We start from the raw sequence: 13624 nt of genomic DNA, 5'->3' as shown, positions 1-13624 counted from the left end.
GTGTACAATGTCCCTTTAAATATTTGCATGTCTGTTTTTGTTATGTTAAAGTAGCCTCACTGCATAGAACAGAATTTGTCAGCAATCTTACAGATGTGAATGGGAAGGCTGACCATGGGCATTCAGCTGTTCCTGGGCATTAAACACTTTAAGATTATATAAAATGAAAAATTATATATATATATATATATATATATATATATATATATATATATATATATATATATATATATATATATATAAACTCAACAATATACTTTCATGATTTATTTTGTTTCCTTTACTTGTAATTCAATTCTGAAATTGTGAACATTGTAGTCCCTGTTATAAATTGAAGTGCAAAGCACTGTTATATTCCACACAGCCATTGGCTGCACACTCTAGTGACTGATGTAGAACTGTCCCTAATGTACTGATGTAGAGATCAGATCTCTGGTTAATTTTCTAAAAGTGCCTCAAATGCCCTCAAAATAGAGTGCATTATAGTTTTTTATTTAAAAAATGTAGCATTTTTTTTTTAATAACGAACAACTGCACTAGGCAGCTTTGGGGCTTTAAAGTTGGTAGACATGTGCATGGCGAAAAAATTTGGTTCGGTTCGGATCAATTCGGATTTTTTCGAATTTCAGTTCGGAGCGATTCGAATTCGGAAAAATTTGAATCAATTCAGTTTGGATTTGTTTTGGATTCATTCGGAGTCGAATAAATTCGGTTCGGATTTGTTTCGGATTCATTCGGATTCAAATAAATTCGGCTGGATTCGGTTCGATTCGGTTCGGAAATTCAGAATTTCGGTAAGTGTTTGGTGGGATTAGACTAGTATTATGTACTGTATATTAGGTGTAACCCATAGCAGAGTGATATAACCTAATATACTGTACAATACTAGTGTAATCCATGGCCATCCGAATTTACCGAATAAATCCGAACTAATTCGGATTTATTCGGTAAATTCGGCAGTATTTTCATTCGGAAATTCGGTTCGATCCGAATCTCCAAATTTGCCGAATTTTCCGAAATTCCGAACGGAATTGCACATGTCTAAAAGTTGGCAGGAGTGGGGTTTTAGAAAAAAACAGCACTGAAAAGTGGCTTTACATTGCGGTCTATGGGAACTGTGTGTCCCCAGTAAATATATATGCTTATATACATATATATTTATGTGTTAATATGTGTATATACATAAATTAACACATAAATATATATATATATATATATATGTATAGAAGCATATACATATATATTTACAAATTGCTGCCATCGCTGTGCGACTTAATTCCTTCTCTGCGCTTAGGTTCTCCCATTGGCGCCTATGGAAGCGAGCTCTCCACTCCACTTGTAATCTAGCCCTAAATCTTTAACTTTTTTTAAACTTTAAAAATGCAACTACGTTTTACTCTCAGAATAATCTTTTCTTTGAATGCATCATTCTATCTAGCATTTATTTAGTGGTTAATGTCTCTTTAAGGTATGGTTAGCATTTGTTACATAAACCACAACTTAGCAGAAGGGATTTAAAAATACGCTATTGCCTTACTAAAGTGTCGCATCTCACAGTCGTGTCTCGCTATATCAGAGGTGACCAGGCTGTCTTGTTTTTCAATGTATTTGATTTCTCTTGAACTTTATTCAATTTCCTTTTGTGCATATGTTAGAGTTGGCTATTGTTTGTTGTTTTGTTATGTTTATAAAACAATCTTCTGATGCTGGTATTTTTGACACTGGAAGATTTTCTAGTTACTATTAAAGGGACATGAAACCTAAACTGTTTCTTTCATGATTCAAACGGATCATACCATTTTAAACAACTTTCTAATTTATTTCTATTATAACAGTTTCTTTGTTCTCTTGACATCTTTTGTTGAAAAGAAGGAACTTAAGCTCAGGAGCCGGCCCATAGCTGGAGCACTATATAGCAGCAGTTTTGCAGAAATGTTATCCATATGCAAGAGCACTAGATGGCAGCACTATTTCCTGCCATGTAGTGCTCCAGAAAACTACTTAGGTATCTCTTTAACAAAGAATACCATGGGAACAAAGCAAATTTAATAATAGTAGTAAATAATAATTCTGCCCGGATAGGATGAAGACTTCTGCCGGTCTGGATGTCCTCTTCTGCCCCATCGGATGAAGACTTCGGCCCAACTGGGTGAAGACGACTCAAGGTAGGGAGATCTTCAGGGGGGTAGTGTTAGGTTTATTTAAGGGGGGTTTGGGTTAGAGTAGGGGTATGTGGGTGGTGGGTTTTAATGTTGGGGCCGGGGGTTGTATTTTTTTTTTACAGGCAAAAGAGCTGATTACTTTGGGGCATGCCCCGCAAAAAGCCCTTTTAAGGGCTGGTAAAAGAGCTGATTACTTTTTAATTTAGAATAGGGTAGGGACCTTTATTATTTTGTGGGCTTTTTTATTTTATTCGGGGGCTTAGAGTAGGTGTGATTCTTGTAATCTTTTTTTATTTTTTGTAATTTAGTGTTTGTTATTTTTTGTAATTTAGTTTAGTTTATCTAATTGTATGTAATTGTAGGTAATTTATTTAATTTATTTATTGATAGTGTAGTGTTAGGTTTAATTGTAACTTAGGTTAGGATTTATTTTACAGGTAATTTGGTAATTATTTTAACTAGGTAGCTATTAAATAGTTAATAACTATTTAATAACTATTGTACCTGGTTAAAATAAATACAAAGTTGCCTGTAAAATAAATATAAATCCTAAAATAGCTACAATATAATTATACGTTATATTGTAGCTATATTAGGGTTTATTTTACAGGTAAGTATTTAGTTTTAAATAGGAATACTTTAGTTAATAAGATTTAATTTATTTTGTTAGATTAAAATTATATTTAACTTAGGGGGGGTGTTAGGGTTAGGGTTAGACTTAGCTTTAGGGGTTAATACATTTATTATAGTAGCGGCGAGGTCCGGTCTGCAGATTAGGGGTTAATACTTGAAGTTAGGTGGCGGCGATGTTAGGGAGGGCAGATTAGGGGTTAATACTATTTATTATAGTGTTTGCGAGGCGGGAGTGTGGCAGTTTAGGGGTTAATACATTTATTATAGTAACGGCGAGGTCCGGTCGGCAGATTAGGGGTTAATAAGTGTAGGTAAGGTAGCGGCGACGTTGGGGGGGGCAGATTAGGGGTTAATAAATATTATGTAGGTGTCGGCGATGTTAGGGGCAGCAGATTAGGGGTTCATAGGGATAATGTAGGTGGCGGCGATGTGCGGTCGGCAGATTAGGGGTTAAAAATATTTATTATAGCGGCGGCGATGTGAGGGGACCTCGGTTTAGGGGTACATAGGTAGTTTATGGGTGTTAGTGTATTTTAGAGCACTGTAGTTAAGAGCTTTATATACCGGCGTTAGCCCATAAAGCTCTTAACTACAGCCTTTCCATGGGCGTTAGGAGTCTTGTCGGTAGAGGGTCTACTGCTCACTTCAGCCAAGACTCTAAATACCAGCGTTAGGAAGATCCCATTGAAAAGATAGGATACACAATTGGCGTAAGGGGATCTGCGATATGGAAAAGTCGCGGCTGGAAAGTGAGCGTTAGACCCTTTCCTGCCTGACTCTAAATACCAGCGGGCGGCCAAAAGCAGCGTTAGGACCCCTTAACGCTGCTTTTGACGGCTAACGCAGAACTCTAAATCTAGGCGAAAGTGATTATTTCATGGTCTTTACTTTTGTTGTTTATCACGTTCTATTTTTACAGTTATTTTTTTATTGTGTCTCCTTATTTATTTTAAATAGTACAAACAATTAAAAGATTTTTGGTGGAATAAATGGAAATAGTATATAAATATTTACGTAATGTTCAAATCGTGTTATACTCACATTGTAAAATTAAACTACAACTGTTGAACTACCTTAGAATTTAATTGTCCTGTAATTGCTCACAAATGTATCCGTAAGAGACATTATCTTGACTTAATTGGGATATTACTTCTAAGACTCTGAAGATATTATGTAAATGTATATAATACATTTAATACATATATAAATATTTAAATATATAATCTAAATACATTGTACATTGATTTTCTCATGGCTAGAAATATGTCATATCTTCTCTGGTTTTTAACAGAAAACATTTAAAGGTCCAAAAAAAATATTTTATAATTAAATTAGGACATGTAATTTTAAACAACTTTCCAATTTACTTTTATCACCAATTTTGCTTTGTTCTCTTGGTATTCTTAGTTGAAAGCTAAACCTAGGAGGTTCATATGCTAATTTCTTAGACCTTGAAGGCCGCCTCTACTCTGAATGCATTTTGACAGTTTTTCACCACTAGAGGACGTTAGTTCATGTGTTTCATATAGATAACATTGAGCTCACGCACGTGAAGTTACCTAGCAGTGAGCACTGATTGGCTAAAATGCAAGTCTGTCAAAAGAACTGAAATAAGGGAGCAGTTTGCAGAGGCTTAGATACAAGGTAATTACAGAGGTAAAACGTGTATTATTATTATAACTGTGTTGGTTATGCAAAACTGGGGAATGGGTAATAAAGGGATCTGGTGTTGACTGTCCCTTTAAATAATTTTAAGACATCGCTCTCTCTCAATATTAGGCCTTCTCTTGGGTCTTTTTTGTGTTTTATGTACTTTGGTGACTTTTGTTGAAAATTAGTTTAAAGTTATAGGATTTACTGTGCAGTTAACTTTCTATATATTTTTACATAATTTTCATCTTTCATTTCATGTTCCTTTTATGGTACATTTTTCACTAATCCTATAGGTAAAAAGATCCCATATTTAACAGCTATTTCCTATAAAAAAAATAAAAGAAATATGAATACTCCTTGGCATTTAGACAAATTAATCTGGCACTTTTTTTGGCACAATTTGTACAGTAAGCTTTAAATGTAACCCAATACAATACAACTTGTAGCATTCCATAACTGCACATTATCCTCATCCTACGATACACTGTGACTTACATTTTGTCATCATTACATGCAACTTGTTAGCTACATTGTGAATTGAAAGAGAGAAAAAAATAGATCTAGATTTTAGTAATTTACTGAAAAACATCAACCCAAAAGGTTTTACATTATTATACCCTTGACATACAATATAAACCAAAAAAATAAGGTTTATAGCAACAGTAATAAGGGCATTGCAGGGTGTATGGTATTTTGTATAATTCATGATGGTCCTTCTAAGCCAGAGTTTTTGTTATTTTTTTGTTCCGAGACAAAATGCTGTTCCCTATGAACTGGACAAGTTTAACAATGATATAGGAGTGACAATTAATTCAAGTTTGCAACACACATTGTGGGCCCAGTAAGCATTTAGGCTTATTGGCAGAATGGATTCTTAAAAATGTCGACAGATAAAAATAGAGACGTAAAATAATATGGTTTCAATGCTTAAAATTAATACAAATAGGTAGTCAAACTATATAATGCATTTGGCAGATTTACAGCATATCCTTCAGTATTATTCAAAGATTGAAGAATTTGAGTTGAGTACCCAAATTGTTTAGAATACTACATAAAGATTTGGACCACTACACTCTATATAACTGTTTTTATTCCCTTAAAGCCCATAGATTTCTAAAGTACAGTAACTGCCAAGGGTTTTTACATAAATTGTTCTATGGTGGAATATAGATTAACCCTTTTATTTGTCTTAAATTAGTTTATTTTTTTCATAATAAAAATAATGAAGTAAAGTTTTGACATAGCCCAGTGCACTAATAGAAATAAACATGGCTGATTAAGATTTACAGATATTTTTCTGCTATATTGTAAATAATCCAGTTACATACAAGCAATTAAACGATTTTGGATAGAAAAAAGGATCATATATTTAATTAGTAAATTGTATTCAAATGTATTGGCTAGTGGTTACCATTCACAATTAAAAATAGTTAGAAAAAGATATATGATCCAAATCACAGAGGATTTATTATTTTTAATATAACACCCATCTTGTAATTAAATTGGAGTCTTTTCTTGCCAGATATTTTATCAATTCAAATCAGTAAAGGAGTTTAATTCAGTCTCAGAGGTCTTATTCAAATTTAAATTTGGTATATTGAATGTTGCTTATTATTAAAAAAAAAGTGGCATGTTTAATTTATAAACAGTGCCACTTTAAGGGAGGCCCACTGCTATGTAACAGCACTGGGCTGTCTTTGGTGTTGGTTATAAATGAAACCTGCAAATTTGTTATAACTGATTTTGAATTGTGACAAATCGGTGCATAATCTGAAAAAAAATCTTCCAATCTGATTACAATTTCTGCAACTCTCTTTGGAAATCAATCAAATTGTGTTGTTTTAAAGTTTGGGTAAAATCAATTCAGTTTTGAGGAGTCAATTTATTCAGAATAACTTGAAGTGGAGCTAGAGCAACCAAGTTTTACTGACTTCATCACTATTGTTTCCCTCCAAAGGTCAGCAGGACAGTCAGTTTTTGCAAACCCAAATGTTTTGCCTATAATGCAACAAACTTGAGTGTAGAAAATAGCTGACTTGATGATTTTCTCCAAGGTTAAAATGCATTATTAAGTTTATTTTTTTCATAATAAAAATAATGAAGTAAAGTTTTGACATAGCCCAGTGCACTAATAGAAATAAATATGGCTGATTAAGATTTACAGATATTTTTCTTCTATATCATAAATAATCCAATTACATACAAGCAAATAAACGATTTTGGATAGAAAAAAGGATCATATATTTAAATTAGTAAATTGAATTCAAATGTATTGGCTAGTGGTTACCATTCACAATTAAAAATAGTTAGAAAAAGATAGTGATCCAAATCACAGAGGATTTATTATTTTTAATATAACACCCATCTTGTAATTAAATTGGAGTCTTTTCTTGCCAGATATTTTATCAATTCAAATCAGTAAAGGAGTTTAATTCAGTCTCAGAGGTCTTATTCAAATTTAAATTTGGTATATTGAATGTTGCTTATTATTAAAAAAAAAAAAAAAAAGATCACATTAAACAGAATATATATATATATATATATATATATATATATATATATATATATATATATATATACCTCTGAGAAAGGAGCAATTGACCTTAAAACATTTTTTAAGAAATCCAGAGTGCAAGCCGTTCTTTTTGATATTTACAGCTCTTGCTAGCACCCTGGTTGATGTGTATGTTTTAATTAAGAGTGCACTTCTACATTGCTTTGTATATATATATATATATATATATATATATATATATATATATATATTTCTAATTTAAAAACACACCTGAGTGCAGTAATGTTTTCACAAAGTGGTATATTTACTGATCTTTTAATAAACTATGCTAATACTGCACCTGCCTCTGTTACTTTAGGAAAAGAAAAAAAAAACTTTGATTTTGTTTTGTGTTTATATTCCAGTCTATGATATGACAAAGCAAAAAAACCTTTATAAAAATCAAAAGGAAAAAATGACAGTACGGAAAATACTGGTGCTTTTGAACACATAAGTTTGATAAGTATGTTCTTTATAAATATGAATAATTATGATCACTCTTCAGCATACAAAATGTAAAATTAAACATGGCCTCCAAGACAGAGAAATATTTATTTTCATTGATTTAGTGGATAGATTAGCCTGCTTTGTTGTTTAATTTTTTTGGTCTCTAACATATTATTATGAATATTTTTTTCTATCACTATATTAGATTATTAGCAATAGCTGATAAAGTTGGGGGGGGGATATGAATTAAATATTATTATTATTATTAATTTTTAATTATTTTTATTGGTGCTCAGTCTTGGCATATTAATACCCTAACAAATCTTCAAAAAGACAAGACAACTGATTAGTATAAACACTCGGCATGGATGTCCCTATAGGATAGAGACAATATCAATACAAGTTTGGGACTCTTCATCTCTTCAAAAGAGTAATAACACAATGTAGTATATTCAATGTTGTGTAAGTTTACACCGGCTATGAACTAAATTATGGAAACACAGGTAAAAAAATACATATTTTAAAAAATGGTCCAGGTCGGCTTTTCTGTCAACAAAAGTCCAGTTGTAAAGTCTAATTTGCATATCAAGTCAGTGCAAGACTGTTAATAAATAAAAAATAGTCTGCTTGATCTTAAAAGTACAGTAAGCTGACTATCCTTAAATAACTGACTCAGGGATTTCAGGTCACCTAGATACGTGTTACAGTTAGTTAGTAGTGCTTTAAAACCTAATTATAGCAATTCAAAGAATAAAATGGTTAGGCATAATAATACGTATCCAACCATTTTACACCTGAGACTTGCTATAATTAGGTTTTAAAGAGACATTGTAATACATAAATTACATGCTCTAATTTGTTATGGTATGTATTTTTAGAAATAATGACCATGCAATTCTATGTGTTAAACCCTGCAACGCAAATAAAACACTTATTTACCACTCAGGGGCCACAGGGAACTGGTCTAGAGCAGTCACAGGTGGTGATTGGTGGAGTTGTGTAAATGAGGCTGCTGATTGGCTTACAGACCATGTCTGCTCATAGCAAGTAGCTCTCTTTAGCTCCCAATCTATACTTTAATGGAACATTAAACGCTAAATAAATGTTAGATAAAATGATGCATTCAATGAAAAGATTAGTCTGAGAATCATGTTGATGGATTTTTAAAAGTTTTATTAGCCGTTTAAATAGCGACAAAGTAAGTTTAAAGTTTTAGTGTCTATAAACAATGGAAGCTGCCATGCTGTAACTTAGTTTACCTTTTCCGCTGTGACCAATTAGGGACAGTTATAAATAAGTTACTAGAGTGTGCAGTCAATGGCTTTGTGGAATATAACAGTGTTCTGCTCTTGCATTTCTAACAGGAACTGAAAATCTCACAATTTCAGAATGGAATTACAGGAAAAGGGGACAAAATAAATAAGGAAAGTATATTGCAGAGTTGTTTTTTATTTTATATATATATATATATATATATATATATATATATATATATATATATAAAGTTTATTGTTGTATATTGCCATCCCAAAGAGTTTAATTTTTCTTTAACTGTTCAACACATAGGCCTGAAGTGTCGGCAGTGCTAAAAATTGTATGTTCTAACAAATTGGACCATGTCAATTTTTCACTACAGTGTCTCTTTATTGTATTTTGTATTATAATTTATTTAGCTAGTGCCTGAAAATTCTGTAACACTGAAATCATGACGATAGCAAGCCAGGAGGTGAAACCTATAGGAATTGAAATTCCTGGCTTCAGATTTTTTTTTTTATAAATGCATGTTTAATTTATAAACAGTGCCACTTTAAGGGAGACCCGCTGCTATGTAACAGCACTGGGCTGTCTTTGGTGTTGGTTATAAATGAAACCTGCAAATTTGTTATAACTGATTTTGAATTGTGCCAAATTGGTGCATAATCTGAAGAAAAAAAATCATCCAATCTGATTACAATTTCTGCAACTCTCTTTGGAAATCAATCAAATTGTGTTGTTTTAAAGTTTGGGTAAAATCAATTCAGTTTTGAGAATTTATTCAGAATAACTTGAAGTGGAGCAAGAGCAACCAAGTTTTACTGACTTCATCACTATTGTTTCCCTCCAAAGGTCAGCTGGACAGTCAGTTTTTGCAAACCCAAATGTTTTGCCTATAATGCAACACACTTGAGTGTAGAAAATAGCTGACTTGATGATTTTCTCCAAGGTTAAAATGCATTATTAAGTTAGGGAAATGTTGAAGCTTTTTGGATAAAGCCCACTGTGAAACTATGACATGAATTTTACAAAATAAAATGTTCCAGTACTACAGAACATTTTATTTTAATGTTAGAATATCCCTTAAGATGCCTTTAACTATCTTATTAACTGATTGACTTTACCATAATCTGCCCTAACACCATGTTCTCTATTGTATTACTACCTAGGAAATTACTATGTTTAATACTAAACATTTTTAGAACACCTGGGACACTTATCACAGCATATTTTATTACTGGATATAGCCTGCCAAATTTAAAATGACATAAAGCAATCTAAAGACCCTATTTTAAAGTGTACATTGTTTTATAAATACAATAATTGCAGTGATTTAAAGTGTCAAGGGCATTGCTGCCCACAGCACTTCCCACTGCCCTTTAAGTGCACATTTCTGCTAATTACTGTTGTACTGGCATCATTTTGATATAATTTATCTTTCACTAAACCAAATATGTAGCATATTCAACAAGAGATCATACATCATCAAGCCGGATGGGTTTGGCTAATGATAAGCACGAGCTGCTGTCAATCATCTTGGGACTGTTATTTCACTAGAGGTCTAGTCTTGTGGGTCAAAGGAAATACTATCTGATTGGCATCTGGAAATGTCATTACAAAGAAAACATTTGGAATATTAAACTTTTAAATGTTGTTGTATTGGGTACTGACTAGAAATAGTTGTGATGAATTTTAAATTATTGTATTTCAACCTCAAGTGGTTTGTTATTGGTAATGTAACTACGATGCTAGTCTCATGAAAAGACAATGACTATATTAAATGTATTCTTACTTGATATTTATTGAAAATAATTTTATTCCAGGAAAACAAAAAAGTGCATCACATGAATATTCATCAAGTCTATTAATGACTCTTGAAAATATAACCATTTTGCCTATGTTTATAGTGTTGCAAAATCTATTGGCACTCTACAAATAAATGCTAATAACAATAATAATATATTTGTAACTAAAGTTGGGCATGTTAATAAAAAGCTACATTATTTTTGTAATTCAGAAAAAAGCATGTGTTCTCTCATAGCATCAATCTGCTTATAAAATATTTAAATGTTTTATAACATAAATATGATTCATATTTATACCAATTAATTTTTTAATAAAATATTTGTCCCAGTACCACTGACATTACAACCATTAAAGTAAACCAAGTAAATATTAGCAAAAATGTCTCCGTAGTTTTATAATGACTCAGTCAAATAAGGAAATCATATTTTCATTATTAATATTATGATGATTATTTCATTAATTCAGCTCCTAAGCAGTCATAACATTTACATAGGTGTCTGTGCAGCCAACTTTATAAAAAAAAAAAAGTCAGCAGGACAAAGTTGAACAGAGACTAAATCATATTGGTTAAAATTGCAGCAACTCTTTAAAAAGGTGACCTATTAAAAAAAAACAAAAAAAAAACTAAGTTTAACTGACTTGTAAATGGACTTCATAAAAATACTACCTGAATAGCTTAAAACATTTTCCTCATTATTAAACATTGCAAACTTTTAAAAAAATAAAATAATAACAAAATCAGTTAAACGTACGTTTTAACTTATCTTGTACTTTATAGTTTGTACTCTAACAAGAATTTTTCCAAATGTATTATGTTTATATGTCTAAATAAATATATTTTAATTAGGTGTAAATTTCAAAAATAGTAGGAAATGGTAGGAAAAATATATAATTCATTTTATTTGTTTATTAAAATTTCTTTAATTAAGAGCATCTAATAAACATTTACACCTTAGACAAGTTGGCTGGTGCAGGGTATGTGACTGACTTTAGCATTAAATTTGCTGGATTTGACAAGCCAATTTAAAGTTGCTTATTTGTGAATAGCTGACTTCCTGTAATTTTAAGAGCAAGTTGGCTACTCATTTTTATCAACTGACTAAACAAATTTAGATACGCAAATCGTTATAAAGAATTCCTTTACATCTGACTTGCATTTACAAAATAGCCGACATAGGGATTTTTCTCCAAGTCAGCTATTTTACCTGAGTTTATGTGGTTGGTAGTTGGGTGCAAACTCCTGTGTATAGAAAGACTGGTCAACTAATATATCCTGCAAGTTATAAGACTAAACTCTCCATATAAAGGTAGTCATTAAAATCAGTTGACTCAGTAAAATAAAGATGTTATAAGGTTGGCCCTTTAATATAACTATTCATTTTAGTGCTGGGAACACAAAAAAAGACAAACCAAAAATTCTGAGAAAAATATGTAAGAAATAGTTCAGAAAATCGAATTCTGCCATATGCCTGTATGGAAAGGTGCGAATAAGAATGACATCCAGTAAATAAATGAACCTTAATTAAATGCATGCAGTAAGTGTAACAAATAGATTTTATAAAGGAGCAAAATATTAAACATCAACCATAAAGGTACATTTTTAATATTGTGCTTCAATCAACAAAATCGAAGAAAGAAATTAGAGCCTTTTCATTTGCAATGAGCCTTAACCAGGTAGTAATCTAATGGATCTTAATACAAATCAACATTATATCAATATCAACGTGAGGCTGAATCAGCCATATAACGTTTTTACTCAATTGTACAAACAAAAAGTGAAGAATCTGACATCTAAATTATGAATGAACATAACTTTTATTGTGGATAAATCTTTTTACTGACAGACGAAATCATTAAAAAGAACCAAAAGTTGAACAGTTGTCTGCAATCAGGATTGTGACAAGTTGGTACCCAGTGACAGCAAAATGATAAGCATCAATGGAAAATTGTTAAAAATAGGGCAGTTTGGTATTAAAGGTATTTAAATGAATCTTTATAAATTAAACAAAAAATGAACGGCAATAATAAATAATAATGATAATAATATTATTATTATTATTATTATTAATTAATTAATAATAATAATAATAATAATAATTATACAAAAAAGTATTATTTTTTCGACTAAAACTTTCAGTTAAAACGTACAAAAAGTAACAATACTTTTGCAGCCATATATAAATATATAATAGCAGACCGTTCCAGCAATAGTGTTATTGATATAAGTAAATAGATAGACAGTGCCTTATAAAAAAATAAAAAGTTGCAAAAAAGGGCCCTGTGATTTATCCTTACAGGCAACGAGGCTAAACCAAATATGCACATTTTAGTCAGTTTTTAGCTCATTTTATAAAACTCAGCAAAACTTGATGCTGGATTTATTCAACAACTAACAAGCAAAAGTAATTTGCTCCCACCCAACTTAAACTTTATATTTCACTATATATATATATATATATATATATATATATATATATATATATATATATATATATATATATATATATATATATATATATATATATATATATATATATATATATATATATATATATATATATATATTTCAGTACGTTTTATCTAATAGCAATCTCTTACCTTGCCTGGTTCATATATATATATATATATTGTCAAACATACATCAGAATCTTCCTCTCAATTCAGCAATACAATCCAGTAACTATTAGGGTATAATGTGCATTGCAATACTAACCAGTGTCCTGGCATCTTGTGAGTTCCAGGCTTTGGTCTTCCTTTTCCTTTACTTCCTCTTGGTGATTTTCTTCTGTATTATCTTGTAGTTTTCTTTTTATTGACTTCCCCACTAGTGACTCTACTGAAAATGCATGTGCCCTGGAGCTCAGAGCCATCCCTGTCCCGTGTGTCTGAGTCACCAGCAATAAGGACCTCAACTCCAGGGAAAACAGACAAGAATACAGTGGCTAGGGTTAATATCAGTACACCTTTGTGCTTGAATGTGAAATCAGTTTAATTCTCTCATTTCCCCCTCTGGCTAAGGTCTGCACAGGATAGACAAGGGGAGGATACTCAAGAAAAGAGACAGCCCTTCAAGAATAAGCCTGAAGCTCCAATGGCTGAGCTGGACTCTAAAAAT

The 13624-nt window shown here is 31.4% G+C and overlaps 1 protein-coding gene across 1 annotated transcript in view; it reads right to left on the bottom strand.

Annotated features, from left to right (window-relative positions):
- Nucleotides 1-13379, bottom strand: part of TBX22 (T-box transcription factor 22) — a 77591-nt gene extending 64212 nt beyond the window's left edge. The window contains exon 1 of the mRNA XM_053691969.1: nt 13253-13379. Within this exon, the coding sequence (XP_053547944.1) occupies nt 13253-13379 (127 nt within the window). The remainder of the gene's footprint in view (nt 1-13252) is intronic.
- Nucleotides 13380-13624: the final 245 nt, after the last annotated feature.

Source organism: Bombina bombina, chromosome 1 (assembly GCF_027579735.1).
Source record: "Bombina bombina isolate aBomBom1 chromosome 1, aBomBom1.pri, whole genome shotgun sequence".
In the NCBI taxonomy this organism is placed as follows: Eukaryota; Metazoa; Chordata; class Amphibia; order Anura; family Bombinatoridae; genus Bombina; species Bombina bombina.
The sequence above is the reverse complement of the archived record's forward strand: the minus strand, read 5'-3'. Positions and strand labels throughout refer to the sequence as shown.